General features: G+C 44.3%; 2 protein-coding genes across 2 annotated transcripts in view; one reads left to right on the forward strand and one right to left on the reverse strand.

The window, feature by feature from the left end:
- Nucleotides 1-23179, forward strand: part of ISM1 (isthmin 1) — a 41612-nt gene extending 18433 nt beyond the window's left edge. The window contains exons 2-6 of the mRNA XM_059840657.1: nt 3725-3961; nt 12603-12870; nt 15817-15960; nt 18021-18110; nt 20043-23179. Of these exons, the coding sequence (XP_059696640.1) occupies nt 3725-3961; nt 12603-12870; nt 15817-15960; nt 18021-18110; nt 20043-20560 (1257 nt within the window). The 3' untranslated portion in view covers nt 20561-23179. The remainder of the gene's footprint in view (nt 1-3724; nt 3962-12602; nt 12871-15816; nt 15961-18020; nt 18111-20042) is intronic.
- The window catches only part of TASP1 (taspase 1), a 107088-nt gene continuing 106368 nt past the window's right edge, over nt 22669-23388 (reverse strand). Inside the window, exon 15 of the transcript XR_009485657.1 lies at nt 22669-22807. The gene's annotated coding sequence lies outside the window, so the exon portion shown is untranslated. The remainder of the gene's footprint in view (nt 22808-23388) is intronic.

Raw genomic sequence — 23388 nt, forward strand, 5'->3', positions numbered from 1 at the left:
CATTTTTCCTGCATGCAGGGCTGTCCCTCGGGGCCTTAAACCCTGCCATAGTGCAAGTCCCACCTGGATCACTGAAAATTATCCTCACAAGATCCTGTGAATTGCTCTTCTTTTGTGGTTTATAGATGGACACTGGTATGTACTATTGCCCTCCATTTTTCAGAGATGGGTGTTGCAAGGTGTGTTATTCTGTAATGCAAAAAATGTGTCAGATTCTCTCTCAAGGGTTTATTTCATTGCTTTGTCACACAACCCATAACAATGGCCTTTATATACTGTCCACACTTGGAACACTCAAAAATCCTAAGCTGTTTTTGTATTAGGAACTTCTATAATTACCTGATCCCATGGGGCTGCAGAACTGTAGGTTACAGCCAGTATGAGTAACCTCTTAAAATCATCTTAATGGAAAGTCTAAACATGGTGAATAATCCTTTTAAATGAAGAGGGGAAAAGTGTTTTATCTTAAAATATTTAGAGCAGATGCATCATTTGAGTAAGAAACCAGTGTGCCTGAATTAGAAATGTCATAACTTCAAAGAAACTGAGTCAGTAGTTCTGAATGAAGTGACATAGCTTTTAAAGGAAGGCAAACAACACTGCTTTCCCAAAAGCATCAGTAATAAAATTGTGTACACCTAAAAATAAACAGTGTGAAATATAAACACGGGAAGTAACGTAAAAGTAAGGAAAGAAGAATATCCCCCCCCCCCAAAAAAAAAAATCCAATTTCATCTATTAGCTTTGTAACACAAACCCTATTTTCTTCAGAAAGGGTGCTGGCATTGCAATAAGGACAAACTTTTTCCTGCTGGATGGGTCTTGGAAGAGCCTTTGCAGAGCTAATGCAGTAGCACAGGGTGAGCACAGTCATCTCTTCACGTGCAGTTCAAGCTCACTTTTATTTTTGGCAGCCTCTTTAATCTTTTTACCAGAAACGCACATTTCTAATAATACTTCAGGTCAGATTAGACGTGACACCAAGAAGTATCTTCCTAAAAAAATGGACATCCTCTTCATTTTATTAACTGGAAACAAATGTCTGTTCCCCCGTCGTACCACGAGCAGATAACTGGAACAATCACGCATGCTGAGCATTTCCACCTCCAGTGCAACACAGAGGCCCAAGAGCTCCTAAAGTCCTTTCCCAGTGCAGAAGGGACTGAGAGACATCTGGGCAGAGCCCTATTTGACCTGGGTCGTTCCTGCCAGGCATGGAAGCCTGCTCTGCCAGGCATGGAAGCATAGCCCTGCTCTGGAAGTCAAGCTCCGTGTCCCACTCTGGGGCTGGGCAGTCGCTGCCATCAGAAATGTGTCACGGGGTTCTCTGGGTTGTGTCCACCCTGGGCAAGCAGAGTGGTCCATCCTCCCTTTCCTGCAGCAGCCTTTGGGATGGAGCAGTCATCTTGTCCTTGTCCCCCCTCCCCTTTTCTTTCCAATGTGGAGCAGCCCCGTCTCGCCCGGTCTGTAATTAATGGCAGCCCCTGCCCCAAGCAGCTTGGTAGTGGGCCCGATCAGCCTGATGTCATTACTTCACCATGACAATTCCCTAACTAGCTCCATGTGATATTCCATCTGTTTGACACTATTAAAAACTTTTTATATAGCCCTTATTATTGTAGTTGCTGAGCTCCCCGCAAACATCGCAGTGAGGAGGGGAAGTGCTGTTATCCCCACCGAGGCACCAGCAGACCGTGACCTGTCAGGATCACACACCAAGTCTTGTCAGAGACCTAAATCTGGGTCTCCAAAGCCTTGGCCAGCTCTAGCTGCATGGTATGTTAACATGGAGAAGCGGGATGCTCCTGAAGGAGCAGACAGATAGGGAAAGGATGGAATCGTATGTGAGAATTGTGTTAGTTTTTAATAAAATCTTACTTTATTTTTAATAAAGGTAAGATTATGGGCATCATACCCCACTGAAAATAGTAAAGTACCACATTTTTTCTGTTCCTCCTAACTGAAGTAATTTAATCACAGCACTATTACGCCCTGTTGTTAGTCAGACAAAACTGAAAAGCCATTTAATCCTCGTGCACCAAGCATGTTAAATTCTATCTGAAAAGTGTTAAGTTAAAGCAGTAGCATATGAGTAAGGAACCTAAAGTTAGCTAAGTGGCCGTCAGTTTAATTTCCCTGAGCCTCCTGCTGTGTGATCTGTATTGAATGAGGGGTGGGCCACCAAAGGCATCTGAAAGTCCTTCCTGGTCTCCAGCAAAGAGAAGAGCCTCTTCCGGCCTTCAATCCGAGCAGACTGTCAGGAGCACACACATTTTTAGCACTGCACACATACACTAACCCAGAATTTGGATCTGTGCTGTAGATAAATGTATAAAATTACCCTTAATACAACAACAATATTACTTCTGCTAAATTGCTTTTGCTTTTCACAAAGAGGGTGCAGTGAGGAGGGTAGAGGAGAGCAACCTTCATTTTTACTTGAGACAATTTCACTTAGTCCAAGATTAATTCTTCAAGCTTAGTTTAACTCAATGAATGTTTTTCTGTAATGTGCACAGGTTGTATTGTAACATCCCTTTAAAGGTCAATTTAGAACCTTCTAAGCAAATAAACACAAAATAAAAGAAAAAGCATTGGAGCTGTTATCTATCTGAGAGCTTAGCTAAAGGTATGCTGTGGCTTAATTTGAACCAGGGGAGCTGGATGGAGATTGCATTTAACCAGAAATGCTGGCAAAAATATGCTTCAGTAGAGCCAGAACCACATGTGGCCATTCCACTTTAATTGTGCTTGTTTTAAAAGATAGCTCTTTAACATTTACCCTCTCCATGCTTGCTGTCTCTTTATGAACTGAAAATAAAAACTCCCCAGGCAGTCATACTAAGACCTCAAGCTAAAATTTTTCAGCTGAGTCAAACCCAAAACCTGTGCGGAATCTACCCCGTGCTTTTTTTTCTTTTTACCCATGAGAAGATTGGACTTCTCTGCTGTTTTTTCCCCAAGTCCCCCAGGCCAGCCCTAACCCGGGGAGCCAGTGTTTTGATACTGAATGTGTCTCCTTGGTGAGGTCAAAGGCAGTGGCAGCAGTGCTCCTGGTTCAGGGGCAGCCTGCTGTAATGTACTACAAAACCCAGAAGCACGCTCAGCAATAACAAAAGCATTAACCGCTGACCCACAGCTTGGTGAAATTCAATCCCACCATTAGGCAAACATGAAAATGAGATCCCAGAGGAAGGAAGGTTCAGATGTTCAAGACCAGAGGAATTGGGTGAGGAACACAGAGACGAGATGGAAGCTGTTGCAGACTGAGGGGAGAGAAGGGGAGGTTGCCAGCTCGGCGGTAGGATCTTTTAATACCATAAATTTCAACATGGCCTTAGCAGTCGGTGTTTTTGCTTCACTTTGGAACAAAGCAAACTCAAATGATTTAAGATGGATGCCTTTCAGCATTTTTAGGGACATGTTTAATGTGGTACGATTTGATTTCCCAGGGGTTACTTCAGAGCCTCATGTTTCTAGGTTTGTTTTAAGTCTGATGCTTGTGTCCATTTGTAGGTGCTCACCACAAGGCTGGAATGGTTCAGGAGCCTGGAAGAACTAATCCCCAAGTCTGACTCAGTTTTATCTTGTGTCAGCTGGTTACAGATCTGTGTTTCAGCCGTGGGTCTGGGTGCTGTAAGGCTGCAGCTCCTGGAGGGACGGGGGCACAGGCAGGACTGCACGCTCTCAGCTGTCATTACTGGGCCTTGCTTTTCTTCCCCAGAACACACTGACTGCAGAGGACCATTCTCCTGAAGACAGCTTCACCCTGAACCCCGAGGAGCCACGAGAATATCCCAATCTCCAGGCTGCCCACCGGCCGTTTCCCAAGGAGCAGTTCAGGCAGGAGAGCGGGCACACGGCCTTGCAGAGAGATGGACCCAGGTCTTTCCTCCTGGACCTCCCAAACTTCCCTGACCTGTCAAAAGCAGATATCAACGGGCAGAATCCCAACATTCAGGTACAAATTTATGTTAACATCTGACTATTTTATGGCTTACACAAAGTTATTTTACTGAGCCAAGACGACTTTCAGCCTGGCTTCCATGATGTGCAGCCAGAACAATCCCTCTCTACCAACAGGGAATGTATATAGTACAATGTAATGTAATACAGTATTATAGATAAAATATATATAATACATACTTTTTCTCTCTAAGTTAATGCACATATTGCACATTTTTTCTGAATTTCTTCTTGACTAGTGTTGATTGCATAAGTGTGGAGATCAATGTAGACCCGTTTGTGATACTAGACCGATCTTTGTGATTGCCATTTTGGAGCATATTGCCTTCACTGAAAATAAATGGGTGTTTTAATTTCTGCCTTCAATTTACTGTTGTAAAATTTGTTTGTGAACAGATCTGCATTTTGTATGCTGTTATAAAATGCAACCATCCCCAAAGGCTAACGGAGAGCAAGTATTTTAATTTCAGCTCAAAATGCATTCCTCTGAATGGAATTGAGACTTAGAGTTAATTTCTGTAGCAGCTGCTTGTAGTATAAAAAAAAGTTGTCTGCAAAAAACTTTGTTATATGTTATTCCTCAAACAGTTCTTGGGTTTGGAACGGCCTCTTACAAGCCACTTGCATCTTGAAACTTCAAGGATCGGAAAGAGGAAAAAATGAGTGATTTGTTTTTAATTCAGAGCCTTAAAGCAAAATTGGCATTAATAAGCAGTCTTTTTTAACCAAAACAATAAATTCAAATGTTGTTCTGCCTAAGATGTGCTTATAAAAACAATGCACTAATAGATCTGGTTTTCTGGTTAAATTAATTCCTGGCTTCTTATAGTCCCCCAGCCCACAAAATTACCATCCTTTTGATATGTCTAAGAAGTATGTATGTAAAGATGTAATAGATCTGCTGGTGAGAGGCCAACATGCTCAAGAGGGCTGGGGATGTTCAGCCTGGAGAAAGGAAGGCTCAGGGGAGACCTTAGAGCACCTTCCAGTGCTAAAGGGGCTCCAGGAAGGCTGGAGAGGGAGTTTTTACAAGGGCATGGAGTGATAGGACAAAAGAGAGTGGCTTTAAACAGGCAGAGGATAAGTTTAGTAGTTTTAGCAAGTAGTTTTAGGAAGAAATTCTTTACTCTCGGGGTGGTGAGGCCCTGGCACAGGTGCTGCCCAGAGAAGCTGTGGATGCCGCATCTCCAGAAGTGCTCAAGGCCAGGCTGGATGGGGCTCTGAGCAACCTGGTCTGGCAGAAGGCATCCCTGCCCTTGGCAGGGGAGTGGAATGAGATGATCCTTCAGATCCCTTCCAACCCAAACCAGTGCACGATTCTTACCCATGACTGGGTGGGAAGAAGCTGCCTCCACGGGATCGCTCCCTTGCGTTCACCATGGATGAGTTGGGCCACTAAGAAATCGCACAGATTTGGGGTCAAGGGCAGGTCTAGTACTTGACGGGCCGAGGGAGTAAACAGGTTCAACATTTGGTGATGGAACACATCTCTTGTGCCAGGAGAACCCTTCCAGAAAGCTTTAGGAAAGTATCTTGGTTTGAAAAGACCGGAGTTTGCTAAGGAGGGCAGGAGCCTCCCTTGAAATGGAAAATGTAAATGCCTTTCCTCTGAATTATCATTTTATAATTATCAAAATTATCGTTTTGAAATTAAGGGGCTCTCAGGCAAAGATATGGGAATAGGAATAACAATGTTTACTAGGAAAATTAAAATACAGGTGCAATAGTACAGAAAAAACCACTGGCAGAGTGGTTTTCAGAGTACAGCCTGACACCCTGTGGGTCAGGGTGTTGGCAGCAGTCCCATTCCATGGTGGCTCAGCCCTCCTGCAGTGCCAGCTGTGGTTCTGTCGGAGCAGGGAACCTGTAGAAGGGTGGAGTTTTCCTCTGAAGGTCCAGTGGTGGTATAAATGGGCCTGGTCTTCCTCTGGGAAACTAGTGGAGAAGAAAGCTGCTCCTCTGGGAATCCAGTGGAAAAGGCTGCTGTGGTGTTCCAAACCTCAGATTATATCCAGGTAGGAATGCTTGGCTCCTCCCCATGGGTGGAGCATCTCCCAGGGGGATGATGGAATTTTATCAGCCACGCAGTGACACTCAATGGCACATGAACAGAAGATATTTCTCAGAGGGAGGATTGGTTGTGGGAGAGAGAAAGAAAACTGCCCAATGAGCAGAAGAGAACTGTCCCACCCCTAACAGGTGGCAGTAGAATACACACCCCCAGTCCCATCTTGTGACCTAAGACAGGAGGGAAGATTGGAAGCTGTAGGGACCCTGGATTGTGGCATGAGGCAAATCATGCAACATCACTATTTGAACAGTACATAAACTGCAGAGGAGGACAGGAGGAAACAAAAACCTTTCCTGAGTGGTGACAGAATACAAAGTTTAGACACAGGGATAAAAGAGATGGAAACAGTTCCCTGGCATGTTTTCATAGTTACTGCTGCTGCTATGACCTCTTTTTCCACCACCCAATCTTGGAAATATGTCAGCAGCTCTGTCAGCAGTTTTGCTGGACTCTGAGACCTGGGAAGACTGGTCCTGTAAACTGGAAAGGGGCAATGTTGATCCCAGAGCTCCTGTGCACATGGATGAGCCCTTTCAGAAAGAGGCTCCCCAAGTTCTGCATTTTATTTACTCTGAATTTACTCTGCTTATTTAGGTGAGTAAATAGTGATTACACAAAGCTTCTTTAAGTTCTTGTTTGACAGTCTTACAGCTGGTCCAGCCTCATGGACATAAAACTCCCATTAATTCCTTACAGAGTCAGAGAAAGTTTATTTTTTTTGCCTAAAGGTTGTAAAAGTTGGCCTACTCTTATACCAAAGAACAGGATTATAGTGAATTCTTGCTTGTTAAACAGTACTCTACTGACCTGAACAGAAATAGAGACACTTGTTGACTTGCAAATTTCTCATCAACTATTTGGCAGGTGAAAACAGAATTGATGCTTATTTTTCCTTTTGCACAATGGCTCCCAGCTCTGTAAGTTACAGCTCTGGGAGTGTTGATTTAAAGAGTCCTCCCAGGACTGAGAGGCTGGATAGGAGAAAACAGCCTCTGTTTTAAGATAGCACAATGGCCACATTTTCTTCTCAAAGACTCAAAACCTCTTTTTTCCTTCTACTGAACAAACCAAAAATAACATTTTTTAATGGAAATTATACCTGGGAATTAAAAATCCAAGAAAGAGGCATAAAATTCTTCCAAAAAAGCAGGTGGAAAAAAATACTCCAGTGAGTTCTCTTTAGGGCCTTTTCTTCTCTGGTTCCTGTGAGATGGTGCTTGCTGTGTCATGCCCTGGTATGTGCTCTTTTAGTGATGAGCTAAAAGTGAGTATCAGAACACCATCTGAGGAATTCAGATTACCCCAGGTACTGCCATATTTATTAGATGATAATGTAAGCACAGCAGACTGTCTCTAGAAAAACCTCAGAAGCAACAGTCAGGGCTGCAGTAATCCAAATGAATGTGACTCTGCATACATGACCAGGACAACCCTTATTGGCCTTCCTGTGGTGTTCCAGCCTTGTAAAATCTCCCACCATTTAAAGTGGCATTTTATGCTTCAGCTGTGCTTCCACACTGGTTGGTGAGAGTAACCACAGTGAGCACAGACTGGCTGCTTGGTTTGGGGTATTTTGTTTTCTTTTTTGTCATTTTAATGATTCTGTCAATGCCTGGAAGACTTCTAGATGAGAAGGTGGATAAAAAAACTGATTACACTTTTTTTTAAGTTCCTTTCACAAGTGGAAGATCCCTGCTGTCTAGGTTTGCACTTGTTAGGCAGACCAGCCAAGGGATGCCTATGCAGACCCTGTAATTGGTCAGGGTTATTATTCAAAGCCAGAATTGTTCTTTCCCCTGAGCAGCAGAATGAAGTCACATGGGAGGTGTGACATTCATTTCCATTTCTGATGGGGTTTTCTTGTGTGTCCCAAACAACCTTCTACATCTGCAGCAAGCCCTCTGTTTGGAGCCAGATGTTTCAGCTTGCAATTGAACTCTTGCTCTTGTCCCTCAGCTCCTCTCCAGGTTTACCCCTCACCTCCACCTGTATCATAATGTCACTTCTCACACATTTTATTGGATGTCCTTTTTAGCTATGGTTTATATTTGTCCTTTGAAGCTGCTGGTGTCAGTGCATTGGGAAGCAGCCCCCTCTTGGTGTTGTCACAGAAGAGTCTGACCAGTCCTACCAGCCTCATCTCTTAATTTAGCACAGGAAGAGCCAGAGGGCTCCAGTAGTGCTTGTTTCTTGTAATGCCTGCAAGGTTTAATGCCTTGAGGTGGTAGCAGGGCAGTTGCTGCCAGGTGCAGCCCTGGAAGCACGGTGGAGCCTTGCAGGTTGTTCCAGCTGGAGAGCCTTGTGTAGGCAGAGCCTAAGTCTGGGGGGCCAAGGTTAAACCACTGCCAGCAGCAGAGCTGTGCAGGTTTCTCTGTGCCATGCTGTGACAAGAGCTCACTGCAGAATGCAGAATTCAGGGCTGGAACCCTTTTTTGTTTCTGGGCTTCACTTGGGCTCATCAGAGATTGGAAATTGGATTGACAGCATTAAATAGAAGTCTCAGGTCTCAAGTCACATTGTCTTCTCTGCTCCCAACAAAGCTTTGGGGACCTTCACTTTTCAAGTCCAGAAGACTGTTCTAAGTGATGTGACACACCCAGAAGTAAATTACTGTCACTGCTGATAGCATTTTAATTAAAATTATGTGATGTAAAGTCAGATGTACCTTTTCAATCTCGTACTGAACTTGTTTCTGTTCTCCTCGTTGCTGACTTGCACATGTCTATCTTACCCAAGATGGCAAGTTCTCTGTTGAAAATTTGCATCAATTGCATGAAAAAAATAGGATAAAAATATTGTAAGATCTGCTGCTTGCACAACATCACAAACACAGTTCTTCCTGAAAAATAATCTTCTGGTCACTTAGGGCAATGTTTACACCAGTAAAGTGAATTCAGAAACATTGTCTCAGTAAACAGGACAAAGAACACAGAACTTTTTGTGCACTCTAGCAGGCTGGGATAATATTTATCTTCTGTATATTTTTGGCCAGGAGAAAATTGGATGTTGGTGTCTGGAGACATCTGTGCATGATACACTTGTTTCATTAGAAATTGCCTGCAAATCTGTTGTTTTAATGTGCCTACGCCAATTGTTTTTAACAGTTTTCAGATGGATGTCCTTACTCCTAGCTCATACAACCATAAAAGAAGTGGCTTTATTGTAGGTTTGAATACTTCTGGGGATGATTGTGGATTTATTCAAGAACTGTGTTACCACAGACATTTTGGGAGACTTGGGAAAAATCTTTACAGTTTTGATAATCACTGGAAGAAGAAATCAGCCTCTAAAATGGGCTCCAAGATAGAACTGCTAAACCAGATCTGTTTTTTAATTTTTTAAGAGAACATGTTTTTGTTGGAATATTTACACAGTATGAAAGCTTTTCCAGAGCTTCTCTAAACGCCTGGTTTGTATTACTCTAGTTCCTGATCTTTATTCTCTAATTCCTGATTCCTTTATTCCTTTTTATAAACAGCCCCCAATATAGAAACTGATCCCACAAGTTACATATTTCAGGGCCATGTATGTGCACAAGCATGTGTGTCAGTGCAGTCATGGGCTAACACTGTGAGTCTGTCTGTAAGTCCTGGGAGGAACTCACTGAAAGCTCATTTTTCAAAATTTTAGACTGGGATAAGGGAGCAATTGCTCACCTGAAACAGCAGTCTCTTCTCACAGTTCTGCCCTAACTTCTGGGTCATAGAGTGGAGGAGGGATTGCTGGGATTATGCCTCTGGAAGGGCCATTAAGCCAAGTCCCTGAAAACACCAGAGTCGATTGAAGCTGGCTTCTGATTTCCAAGAGTGGCCCTTCAGACAATTCCAGGATTCCTTACAGAATTTCTTGCACTGTATGATTTTTATTCCACAACAAAGACCTTGGTAATCAAAGCTTGAAGCGGTGGAGAGGGGAGCATAGGGATGTGTCAGACTACCACACTGGATTTTGCTTCTGCTGTTTTTGGTTTTTAAGTTGGCTGTGTGTTGGAAAACTCATTTTAGAGGCCTTTCTAATAAACTTCCTCAGAGGTGAAAACAGACTGAAGTGGCTGATTGCACAGATATTCCAGTCTTGGAAGCCAGTTAGTGGCTGGAGGTCTGGTGGGGTCTGGTGACACTGGAAGTGTGTGTGCTCCACCTGCCTTTCCTCACCAAGCTCAGCAGATGTTTCTCTGTCCCTGCAAACCCTCTTTGCCTTAAGCTGATTTGGCATCATCAATGATTATTTAAAATCAAGTTCTTATGGTTCTTCAAATTGTCCTTGGCTGAAATAATGCCAGTTCATGCTGATTGACTTTCATACAGCTGCAGATTATCAAAGCCTATGGAGCAATTTTCCTTTTATTAAATCAGAGGGTTTGTTTTTTTCCACTTTGCTGAGTCATTGCTCAGAGAGTTAGTGTGGTCTAAAAAATACTTGCTGCTAAAGTACTAGAACTGTACTGATTTCCAGGTGGGGAGTGCTAAAGCCCCACCACTGGCAGTGTTTGCTGCTCAGTAAGGAGAGTTCCTTTCATTTATTGTGAAAACTCTGTTTTGCTTGGATAGAGGTAACAATTTTGAATCCCTGAACTGACTCTGATGTTTTCAAGCTTATGAAATCCATTTTAATTCTTGGTCTGTAGAAGCTGAGGTTTAATGGAGCAACCATTCCAATTCCATATTTAGGCTGGGAGTGCAATACCCTTTGTGTAAAGAGGCTGTTAGGCTGACAGCTGCACTTTCCCTTGCTCTTGCTCTTTTCCCAGTGGAGCTTCATAGTAGCCTGCAAGTTTTTTTTTCATTTCAATGGTCTGGTCTATGGTAAAATGCAAAGCATGAAATAGGTTCAAAATCTCCTGTCTGCAAAGAAGGGATGTGTGGGCATTGTTTGTGTTTGCAGCTCTGAAGATAAAAAAGTTCTGCTTTGCTTCCTGTGTCACAGCCTGTGGATCACAGGTAGCTGTGACCTTTTCTTTTATTTCTTGTGTGTGTCTCGTGATCTTAGCAATAACCATTGTATAAAACTAATCTTTTATGTACAATGCACATCCACAGAGCTGTGTGAATTACTTTTAGCATAGCAGTGCATTATTTCTGTTTTATACAACCTGATTTTCATTGTGTACCACCATGAAAGGCTGAGAATGCCACTGTGCCTATTAAATATTTTAGAGACATCTGACAGTCCCTTCTGGTTGTTTAGCCAGTCCAGTGTATTCACTGAACCATATTAGCATGAAACATCAGAGCATTTTATGATCTGTCTGTGGCCAGGCTATGCTTGCATGACTCACAGAGCCAAGGTTTCTGATGGCTAGTCTCTGCTTCTGCTTAAATGGCCACCTATGTGCACACACAGTATTTATCCAAGAGTTTTACAATTACACATTGTTCAGCACAGAAGGCAATCATCAAAGGCTGCTCCTGTGCAGAATGATACTGACATTTGTGATGTCTGTGAGGGAACTGGGCAGCAAACTCTGAATTTTGGTCTGGGCTTCTGTTAGAAGCCATAAACAGGTTGACCCTAACAGGCCATTATACTCTTCCAGCATGACAAAAGGACCTACTCTAAAGGGCTTTGCAGCAAGTGGCTTACTCAGCAATGGTCAGAGGAGCTGCTGGCTCCCATCACTGCCACAGAGTGTGGTTTCATGCAGCAGTAATGGCTGGGCTGCTGCCACAGGGGCGAGACAGATGCAAACCCAGCAATACCTGGGCTCTGCATCTTGACCTTCACACACGTGGCCTTGCTCATTTTGAGTCAGCCCAAGTCCTTGGAACAGGCTCTGCACACTGGTGTGCTTCACGTTCGCCTCAAGTTCAGCCTCAGCATAGAGTACAGGTTTGGTTTTTCTTTTCCTGGTCAAATATGTTGGGCTCTGAACACATTTTCCCCATAAGGCAGAGAATTCTGCTGCAAGGGTTTTAGGCACAGTGTGGGTTATTATTTTGTGCAGGATTTTTCCTGCCTTGGTTCCGAGGCCTGGTTCAGCAGAGGTAGCAGAAGGAATCACTCAGCCTCTGCATGTCTCTGGGCTCAGTAATCCACACATGGTTTGCAACCTGCCAAACCCCTGGTATTGCCCAGCCCCTTTGCCAGGCACCACCTTGTCTGTCACTGTGATATTTTCTGAAAATTCCTCTTCACCCAGGATTTTCTCCTGGGAAGCTGAGAAGCCTCAGCCTCTCCCCGTTTTACTGCTTTGGAATGTGGCTTAGACATTGTTTACCAGCAGGTGCATGTTTGGTTGGTTTCATGTGAATTGTTTTAACTTAATGGCCAATCACTGCCAGCTGTGTCAAGGCTCTGAGGAGTCATGAGTTTTTGTTATTCATTCTTGCTAAGCCTTCTCTCTGTATCCTTATTCTATTTCTTTAGTATAGTTTTAATATAGTATTCTTTAATATAATATCATCAAATAATAAATCAGCCTTCTGAGAACACAGAGCCAGATTCATCTCTTCCCTCGTCCTGGGGACCCTCACAAACACCACACCTTGTCTTTGCTGTGTGGAAAGTTTCCCCCTGACAAGGAGGAGGCACTGACAGTCGGGCTGGTCTGCTTTGAATCCCACAGGTCACCATTGAAGTGGTGGACAGCCCTGACCCAGAGGCAGACAAGGAGCTGCAGAAGGAGAGCAGCAAGCCCAGCTGGCCAGCCCCATCGCCCGACTGGAGGAGCTGGTGGCAGAGCTCCTCCACTCTGACTCGCATGAGCAGCGGCGACCAGGACTACAAATACGACAGCACCACTGAGGACAGCAACTTCCTGAACCCTCTGGGTGGGTGGGATAGCCATGCACCCAGTCACCGGGCGTTCCAGTCCAAGGAGCAGCCAGAGTACGGTGGGTTTGTGTTCCAGGCCTCCTGTGGGCATCTTGGGATTGTCACAAACAAGCGTGGGGGGAAACGAGAATGGTGAGGCATGGCTGAGATTCAAGCAAAACAAGAGTTTTTCAACATGTGGCTTTTGTTCATCAGCTTTCAAATAGGAATCTGTGCAAATGCACAAGCCGTGCTGTGGTAGCTGCATTCCTCTAGTAAGTCTATAATCTTGAAAATCATACCAGTTATCCCAGAAGAGGGCCTTTTTTAGTCCAACGTGTGCTTTTTTTTAAAAAAGTAGAGGAAACAAGGTTTCATATTTATTTTTAGAGTAAGGGTAAGTACAAATTTAGAATCGTGTGGTGGTTTGGGAACCAGAATAAAACTGTTGGATAAATAAGCAAGATCTGAAACGTGGTAGTATTTGGTGGATACACAAATAAGATGAGTTATGTTGGTGCATGTGTGGGGAGTGGCGTGTGCAGCAGGAACATTGTGTATTTGTGTGTGTAATATTCTTCCAGATGTGTCATGGGGAAAACAATTGTTTTCAGCTTGTTGTATGAAATAGTTGCAGAAACTAGAAACAGAGAGGAGCTACAGCTATTCACTGCCCTGATGGGCTGTGACTATCCACATGGGAATGACCCAAGGGAGGTGAACTAAACTGTGCTCGCAGGAAGAGCGCCTTGAATTTAAGTTGTGTGTAAATATGAACTGCTTTTAGTAAACCAAGGTGTCAAAGCCATGCTACTTTTACCCTGGCATTTCTGTTGTTATTCCCCAGATGCTGCAGAGTGCCTGGGTAAAACACACTGGGTATTCTTCCATGATCTGACTAACTTGAAGTACTAGAATCTTAAAAATCAAGAGAGAGTTTTTATGGAATAGTGTGTTTAAACACATACATATGTATTAAATTTTGTGGCCAGGAGATTAAAGTCTATCCCTTCTTTTTGCACATATATTTATTTGTGGGCAGGGTTTATAGCCAAGAATTCATATCTCAGGTAGTTATTAATATAAGTTAATTGTGATAGAAAAATCGCAGTAAGAATTACAAATATGAAAATAGGAAGAGCAGGTTGAGCTGCAGCTGAAAATCTGACATGGTATATTCAGTAGTGTGCTTCCTAGTGCACTGTGAACACTAGGTAGGTAGGTCTAAAAATTATCCTGGAGCTCCCTGCTGCACACCAGAGCATCCAGATAACTGGAAACAGCTCCTGGCCTTTTGTCTAACCTGAAATGCTGGCCTTGTCCAGGAGGATGCAGTAGCAGATCCTGCCCGTGAGGGGTGTAGATGTTCCACCCACTGACCTTTCCTGTGTGTCTCACTCCCCTCCTGCCACTGCCAAGGGCTCTCCCTGCCCTTCCCAGATCTCCTGGGCTGGGCTGTCTGACAGGCATTGTGCCTGCTCACCTGCCCGCCTCCTCGCCAGCCACGTGGAGATAAAAGAGTTGGAAAAGAGCTGAGAAAAAGAGCAGAGCCAGGCATACTGGGCAGATCACATTTTCCTGAGACATCTGATGCCTTTTTTGGGCTGTTGTGGTGCCTGCCTGCTGGCCAATCCCAGAACCACAGGTCTTGCACACTGACATTAGCCATGTTCACACCCACATCCCACCGCAGACACCTGATTCCAGTGTGGTGGCTTCCCCATCATCAGCCCTGTCAGAAAAGGAGGAGAAACACATCAGGTCCTTGCCATGAGGAACTCACATCTAGGCAGCTTGATCAGAGTGAGATCCATAACCTTCCCATACTCCTGGCAATAAATGTTTAATAGCACCCCACAGAGCTGTTGTCAGTCGCTGCATATGGAACAAATCAAGTTACGTGTTCTGCTAACCAGCTCAGGAAGCCCACAGACAGCATGGCCCTGGGGGAAAGCGTGTAGCACAGAGGCCAGGCAAGGCAGGGATCCTCCCTGGCTCTTGCTGTAGCTTAGGTACTCTCACCTAGAGCTGTAGAGCAGGGCTGCCTCAGAGCCACTAAACCAGATTTTGTTTTGCTGTCAGTGGCGGGGTAACCCAAAGGAGCTACAGCTGGAAATTATGATCACAGTAAAATATCCCCTATAGGCTGCAGGGAAAACATTAAGCCAAATGTTCCCTTAGCTAGGGAGGCCAGTTGGGAGGCAAGAAAGCTGGGACAGGTTCATGGGCTTTGTTTGGTGGCCTTCACGTGGTGAGATGTGCAGTAGTTTATGCAGCACACAAAGGAGGCTGGTTCTGGAGGGTTTAGGTACTCACAGCACATCAGCTCTTTGTTTTGGTGTCCAGTGCCTTTGTCTGTCTGCCAGAAGAAAACAAAATCATGTTCCTTTTTTCATAAGGTTCCTTCTAGTAAATACTCAGATTTGATGCTATTTAATAAGTCACACAGAACACTAAATATTGCATGTTGTTCTTGGTGCAAGAAAAGCATGCAGTTCCCTGCTCTCATAGCAGTATTCCTGAAATACCTGTTCTCCATTCAAGGGATGGAAAAACAAAATTGTGATTTTTCACTCATGACCCTTAGCTTCCCATAACATGCATCTTGCCCAAAAACTGAGAACCGATGTGTGCTTTGAAAAGATGAAAAAGAAAACTCAATTTATCCTTTGCCTGATTAGTCTGTGGTCCACAAACACATTCCTGTATGCAGGGAAATGACGTGAATAGATGTGCGCTGTTAGTTCATGACCGAGCTTTGCAGCTGAGGATCCTCAGCAGCCAAAAGGTCAAAAGAGAAAGGAAATATTTTTTCAAATAATGTTGCGTGCATTTCCCTGAGGAGCACCAAGTGTGAAAACCATTTAAGCAGCAGGCTCACGCCTGGCCCTCCGCCCGAGCTTCAGGTAGAGACATCTGGATTCCATTCGTGCTTTGCCTGCTTAATAAAAACCACCACACAGTAGTTTTTGGGTAGCAGGAGTTTTGTTTCCTCATTTCCTTCCTCGCATTTGTCCTGTGAACAGATTACATGGATGGTGAGGGCGACTGGAGCCCCTGGTCCCTGTGCAGCGTCACCTGCGGCAGCGGCAGCCAGAAGCGCACCAGGAGCTGCGGGTACGCCTGCACCGCCACCGAGTCCCGCACCTGCGACAGGCCCAACTGCCCAGGTGGGAACTGCTCCTGGCAGCTGCTGCCAGGGGAGCAGGGATGGGTGGGCAGGGGTGGAGAGAGCCCTCCTGCACGCAGGGCCTGGGGGCTGTGTGCTCCATGGCAAGGTGAGGGTGCCGGCGGGAAAAAGAGATTTTCAACGCCTTTTATTCGTGGTAGTGATGCACTGCTAGATGCAGTCCACCATCCCCTGGGACTTAAAGGACAAGTACAGGCTTTCTCTGGGTCATGGCAGTCATTTTGGTGCACGGGTGTTTTGTATTCTAAAGGGTGTGATCTACTCCCTTGAAACAAATTTGGAGCTGTTTTAGAATTTCCAACCGGCTGTGCTGTCGCCTCAGTGAGCTCCTGGTTTGCTGTGAAGGGGATGGCACTGCTTGCATTGTGAACAGGGATGAAGGGATGTATAGTTTTGGCTTGAATATATTCATAAAATATGGCCAAGGAGCCTTGCCTTAGCTCCTACCCATTCACAGGATTTGACATTTAGAAGTGTCCTTACCATCACACACTTACCATCTTCACTTTGGCAAAATCAAAGCCGAGCACTCAAGCCTACATCATAAAAATTTGAAGCTGCTATGGAAAACTGTTTTTTAAATGTTGCTGTGTGTTTAAATTTAGACCAATTTGTCATGCAGTAGCTGCCACAATGCAGGGGATAGGTGCAAGTTCATTACTTCCCAAGATCAGAGAGAAGTGAAAACACAAGTCGTGGTGGTATGCATTACTCTCAGTTTACCTAATGACTCAGAAAGGCGGAAATTTTTCAACTGGAGGTCAGGCTTTTTTTTTAATGGGAAGTGAAATGTCAGCAGTGCTGGAGAGGAGACTTAGAAGACTTGGTGAGAGAGTTGGAGAGAAGTTTCTGACTTGCAGATGGATCCATGTCTCCATTGCAAAGGAGGCAGTTCAGGGAAAAATGTTTCTGCATGCTCTCATACATCCTAAAACGTCAATAATAAGGAGTAAGTCCCAGAAGAAAGCAAGTAATCCCCAGTTATATTCTCTAGTATTTATTACCAGCTAGCACCAAAAAGTAGCAAACTTGAAAGAATATATTATGTGATACAACAGACCTCCAACGATCAGCAAGCAAAATATATTCACTCTTTGATGCTGTGCTGACATTTTCAAAATTACAAGGTCAAAGCTCAGCTTCTGCTGTTTATAATTCCAGCAGTGAATTACTGCCTTGTAATGGGTTCTTGGGTATCTATTATTCTACATCTAGTGCTGGAGTTAAGGCAAAACTCTATGATAATTTTGTTGAAAATTGGCCTGAGGCTGTTTTGAAGCTTTGCAAGCCATTATTATCCCCAGTTCAGGAGAGCAGGAGAAAGTTCATTGGCAAGGTGGATGGTGAGTAGACTTCCTTATTAACCATACAGTTATCACATATTAAAGATGTTTCAGTTCTCTTTAGAGGTCTTTAATTCAATAGAGAGGAAAGGGGACAAGCCCTAAAACCTACTTGTTTTAAGCCTACATAGCACAGAAATGCCAGGCACATCAATAGGCTGAACTAAAGCAGCAACGAAAGGATGCTTACTTTGGCAAGATCGTTTTTCTGGCAATCTCTGTCTCTCAGCTGGTAGCAAACAATTAACTGGAGGCTGCTGGTAAATCCTGATATGTTGAGATCCTGATATTTTATTTGACAGCTGTAAGCGGTGGGGATGGAATTGCTTGGAGAGGTTGGTTATCTCTGCCTACTCACACCTTTTAACTCCCTGGCGCTGGGAGAGACCAACAAGCTCAGTCTTTTTGTAACAGCATCATTCTTCCTTGAGAATTAGTTGCCCACATGCAGAGATGAGCTTCCTCACCTGCCTTCCTGCCTCCTCACCTGCTCACCTCCCTGCCACTCTGTTTTACCGTATGAACAGCACAGGCTCCTTGGTCATTATGGTTTCAAAGGAGCAGTCCAGCAGCAGCTTCAGAACGGTTCCCTGCCCAAACAGAGCACCTTGCAGAGCCTGGGGAAGAAGGGGAGGCAGCTGGTTCTGTTGTGTTTGAGTGGGGAAACAGCAGCAGCACTAACACGTGTTTGTCTTAGGGATCGAAGACACCTTCCGGACAGCTGCCACAGAAGTGAGCTTGCTTGCAGGGAGCGAGGACTTCAATGCAACCAAACTGTTTGAAGTGGGTAAGCAGCCTAGTCAATCCTTCAGTAACAGATAAGGCACTTCCTTAGGATTTTCTTAGTCCTGTGGGATCGAGATACTGAGTTTAGCATTTCAGTAACAGCCATTTGTTATCTTGCTCATGTTTGTGATCTGAAAATTTGCTTTGGTCGTAGAATCTTTCTCCCCTCAAGTCCTGTGCTTGCTTCATCATAAAAGGGTTATTTGTTGTCCTAATTCAGAAAAGAGCTGTAAGACTCCACTGTAATGGAGGGGGGGAAATCAAACACTCTTTTTACTTTGATTAAATAGCCTCGAATGGAAGACCCTATAAAAGCATTTTCATTTCATATAAAAGAATACAGCTGTCACATCAGAAAAATTAAAAAGAAAAAAAAAGACAGTGACTTTTATGAGCATGCATTGCTTTTATAGCTCTGTGTGCTGCAGTGGGAGTAGCCAAAGCAATTTTATAGGGCATGGCTTGATTCTGAACAATCTAAAACTCAGTCCAACATCTGCAAAGTTCTGATTTCGTCCCCTCAATGAAACCACAGTGTGGCCACTCAGAGACCCTGGATGCTTCATTAATTGAAAAAACAGTGTAACCCAGCACCTCCCCACTATGGCAGCAGAGCACAATAGTTAATGACAGCCAGGATGAGACTCTTTAAGGAGATAGAAAAACAGGACACAGATCACTAAGTAAATATTTTGCAAGAATGTGTGCTGTAAGAGTTTTAGGTCCCAGTCAGTTTCTCTCCTGCAGAGTCCTCTTAAAGTAAGTGTGGAGCAATATATGCAGGTGGTTTTTGACAGCCCATAGGATGATGTAGATGCCTTAAATAATGTTTTAGGCAGGAGATGTTTACCTGGATTCTCCCAAGAGTCTTGCAAAGTAATGAAGTGCTGGTATTAAATATGCTACTGGTCTATAAATCTCTTTAATCCCAGCTAGACATCATGCCTCTGGCACCATAAACTCCTGCTGATGTACAGCCACTCTGATCTTATGTCACACATGCCCTTTTAGAACCTGAATCACTTTTGGCTGCATTTGCCAGATAAGATGTCAGTCTCCATGTCTGAGAAGCTGATGCTTGAAAAGTGAATATCAAATAGAAAAAAGTATTTGTTTTTTAAAGAAAGACTGAATTAGGGTCTAAAATGTACTTCAGAAAGTGTAATACAGGCCTTGCTTGTCATCTTGGAATCTCTAGCTCCATCTGAAACTTAATTCTACATCACCTGAGTGCCATTTTTCCTGTTGAGTATGTTCTGACTAAGGGTTCTAACTGGAGAGTGGCACCAAATCACTGTGGTTTCCCTTTTTCTGCTGCCTACCAACCCATGGTAGTGTCTCATGTGCCACATGGGGACATCAACATCTTAATGAGAATTTGCCGGATAGAAAAAGTGTCACAGATTCCTACTGACCTTGTTCTGCACTGAAACTCAGACTAGACATTTGATTTCTTTATCTGACAAGACAGCACAGTAATACACTGTGGGCAGGGCAGCAAACTGTGACTGCCCTTTCTTTCTGCAGCTGAGCAATGGTGCTCTGTAGCTACAGGACACGAAATAACACGATGTGGACATGCAGCTTTCTGATGGTAAAAAGAGAACTTTTAATTTCTGCCTCTAACATTTATAGATTTCTAAAAGTGACAGTGGATTGGAGGGTGACAGTGCCACCTCTCCAATGACACTGGACAAACCAACAGTCTGTTAAGTTTCTCTTCTTCCATGAAAGAATGCAAAACAGTAAGTTATTTACATAAGGTGTGTGAGAAGGTTCGTTACAAGAATGTAAACATCAGAAGGCTTAGAACATCTTAAAAAATCAGGGTGACAGTGCTGAACAGCTACACTTGACTCAGTTACTGTCACTGATCACACCAACTGGGATGCTGCTTAATGTATCTTAAGTTTCCATTTCCTGCCCGAAACAGATACGGATAGCTGTGAGCGATGGATGAGCTGCAAGAGCGAGTTCCTGAAGAAATACATGCACAAAGTGGTCAACGACCTCCCCAGCTGCCCTTGCTCCTACCCCAGAGAAGTCGCCTACAGCACTGCTGAAATCTTTGACCGGCTCAAGAGGAAGAACTTCCGCTGGAAGGACGCGAGTGGCCCAAAGGAAAAGCTGGAGATCTACAAGCCCACGGCGCGGTACTGCATCCGCTCCATGCTGTCCTTGGAGAGCACCACGCTGGCAGCCCAGCACTGCTGCTACGACGACAGCATGCAGCTGATCACCAGGGGCAAAGGGGCGGGGACACCCAACCTGATCAGCATCGAGTTCTCAGCAGAGCTCCACTACAAAGTGGACATTCTGCCTTGGATCATATGCAAAGGGGACTGGAGCCGCTACAATGAAGCCCGGCCTCCCAACAACGGGCAGAAGTGTACAGAAAACCCCTCAGACGAGGACTACTACAAGCAGTTTCAAGAAGCAAGGGAATACTGAGAAGATTTTCCTTTTCTTCAGATGCAAAATAGCATTCGTTTCCTGGATGCCAAAGAACTGGTGATGGCTGCTGCACTGGCTCCTCAGCAGGGGTCGGTCAGTTCCTTTCTAATGAATGTATATAGCTGTAATATAACACGTGAGTATTTTTCACAGTGTGTGTAATTTATAAGCACATATCTCTCTGTCTCACACACACCTATTTTTGCATACAGACATATGTAAGTCTCGTCCTGATAGGATTTTATACCACAATAACGTTCGTGTAATAATGTGCATTTCATTTTATCTCCCATCTGTAACCTAATGAAGGGGGTGGGGGGTAGCTGCCATCACCATCAGGCCCCGAGGCCCCAGCTGAGGAGGCACATACTTAAAAGTTGTTATAAACAATAGGATTGAAGAATGTACTCTTCCATATGGGAATGGTTTACAAGATTAATGCACCTACAGCATCAGTTTTCTCTATAATTGGTTTCATGACCAGTCATATCTATGGAGGGAAGAATTTTTTTTTGGAAGGGTAATAGTCAAAAGTGAATATAGAAAATCCCTACGAATTTTTCCTCTTGGAATTCTTCCTGTTACCTTCTAGCTCAGGTATTTGCAGCCCACCTGGGGTAGGCTTGCAGGAAGATGTAGCTGTGGTTTTCCTACGGGCCAGAAAATGTCCTGGTGCAGTGGTTCTGCAAGAGTTACAAGCAGCCCCCTCCTGGAGACATCTCTGATACGGAGCTGCAGCTGCTGGGGCTTCCAGAGCAGCTGTGAACCTGTGAACTGAGCATGCTGTAAGTCTTTGGAGGAGTGAGGGCAGAGAAGGAATCCATGTCAAAGGACCAAAAAGATCACAGTTCCTTCCCAGCTTTTTAATATGAAGAATGTTTGGATCTGCTTGTTTCTTTTAAGAAAAGGAAGTTCTATTATTTTAGAAAACAGTAAAACTGGAATCCACAAGTTCCCTGGGATGAAAGATGCAATCAGCCCTTTTCCCCCATTTTTCTTATGCTGAATGCAGTGTCCTACAGCAGAAGCTATTCTTTAAGGAAGCTTTCTGGGAGGAACTACTGGTGTCTTAAAGTGTCTTAATTTTTAAAAAAAAAGCTAGCATTATTTTTGTAAAGTATTTATTGAATTGTAACAATGACTCACATGTGGGATGTATCTCTAACATAAAAGGTTTCTGTAGATGGAACTTGATTTCCAAGAACACAACTGTTGTTAGGCAAAGGTTTTATTTCCAAATTTTTATAAAGTGCAAGTTTACAAACTGTCATAAAGCAGCTCAAATCTGCATTCTGATGAGAGATTAAAGTTGCACCCTGGGTAAATAAATACTTACAGTTCCATCCTGTGAAAAACTGCCTTGCTGCAAGTCAGTGTGTTCATTTGGAAAGCCAAGGCTAAATGTCACTAGAGAAATGCCTATTTTGGGGTCATGTGGTCTGACACACATTTACGGAACCTCACACGGAGTTAAAGCTGACCGGCGTCGCAGTCAGTCCGAGCTCAAAGATTCGAGACAGACATAAAAGGCCATTCCCTCTGCTATATACAGGCACACATGGATGACATTTAAGGTCCCTTGCAACCCAAACCCTTCTATGGCTTCCTGTAAGTCCCTTCTGTGTCTCTGTTGGCCTCGGGGGCCAGGTTGGTTGCGAGCTCGCGGGCGGACACGTGCGTGGTGCCCCTGGGCAGGGCCAGCTGTGCATTGGTCGGCCCAGGTGGTGCCAGCCACGGGTCCAAAGGCAGTCTGGGCTGTGCACACCCAGTCTGAGCCGTGCTGGAGGCTCTGCCAGATCTGCAGAGCCCCAGCAGTGTGCTCCAGGTCTCCAGAAACGCAGCGGTCCGGGCAGAGCCGCCGCACATCTGCGCCAGCCACGGCTCCACTGAGGTCACCTCGGCAGCTGGAAAACTTGGCCAAGGCTTTGGAGCATCCCAGATCCAGGCCTGAGTTGGTGGGGAAGACGTGGATATGTTCTAGCACAAGCTGGTAGTAACAAAACATGGTTAGTTGAGAAAGAGGGTAAACATAGGGATCACCCCTTATTTTTTTTATAGAAACCAGATTTTGTAAATACTTGCAAGGTCATACGAAGGCGCCGCTAGCTCGTGGAGCCAGTTAAATTGACAGCAGATGGATGAAAGGAACTCCAGGATCACTTCACAGGGAAGACAGGTATTTTCAGGGAGAAAGCTCTGCTTCTTACTTACCAGTGTGGGGGGGAACATCATTCTCAGGTTTCTCTGGGAGAGAGATGAGAGAATTGGTCACAATTCTTGAATTATAAAACACATCCCTGCCCTTTGTGGATTAGTAAATCATGGTGCTATTGAGAAACTAGCACACTATTAATAAAGAACATAGCACATAAAGTGTCAGGGAAGAGGAGAAATTATTCTAATAAATGAAATGACGCACAAAGTTTCAAGTCCTACCACTCTTAATTTGCCAAGGCTGGAAGCTCTGAGGGAGCCAGATAACTTCTGATAGGACCTACCAGGTGTTTCATAGGATGAGTCCTGGAGAGCAGATTGAGATAGTCTGTTCTCCCAAGTAACAGTCCTTATTAAAAGCAAAGTCTGTCCTATGTCCTAATAAATTATGATCCATTCAGAGCTGGGCTGCTTATTTCATTTTATTTTCTGTCTTCTTTATCTCCTTTCCAGATCAAAACTGTACATTAAGTGCCATTGTGTCACAGACTTTAACAAGGTGATGGAGGTTACCATGGCCAAATTCAGCTCCATCTTTTAAGTATAGAACTCTTCATATTAGAGCAAGGCCCAAGGAAAGGTTTGTGGCTCACATTCCCAGGCACAGGGCG

This window comes from Haemorhous mexicanus, chromosome 3 (genome assembly GCF_027477595.1).
Source record: "Haemorhous mexicanus isolate bHaeMex1 chromosome 3, bHaeMex1.pri, whole genome shotgun sequence".
Lineage (NCBI taxonomy): Eukaryota > Metazoa > Chordata > Aves > Passeriformes > Fringillidae > Haemorhous > Haemorhous mexicanus.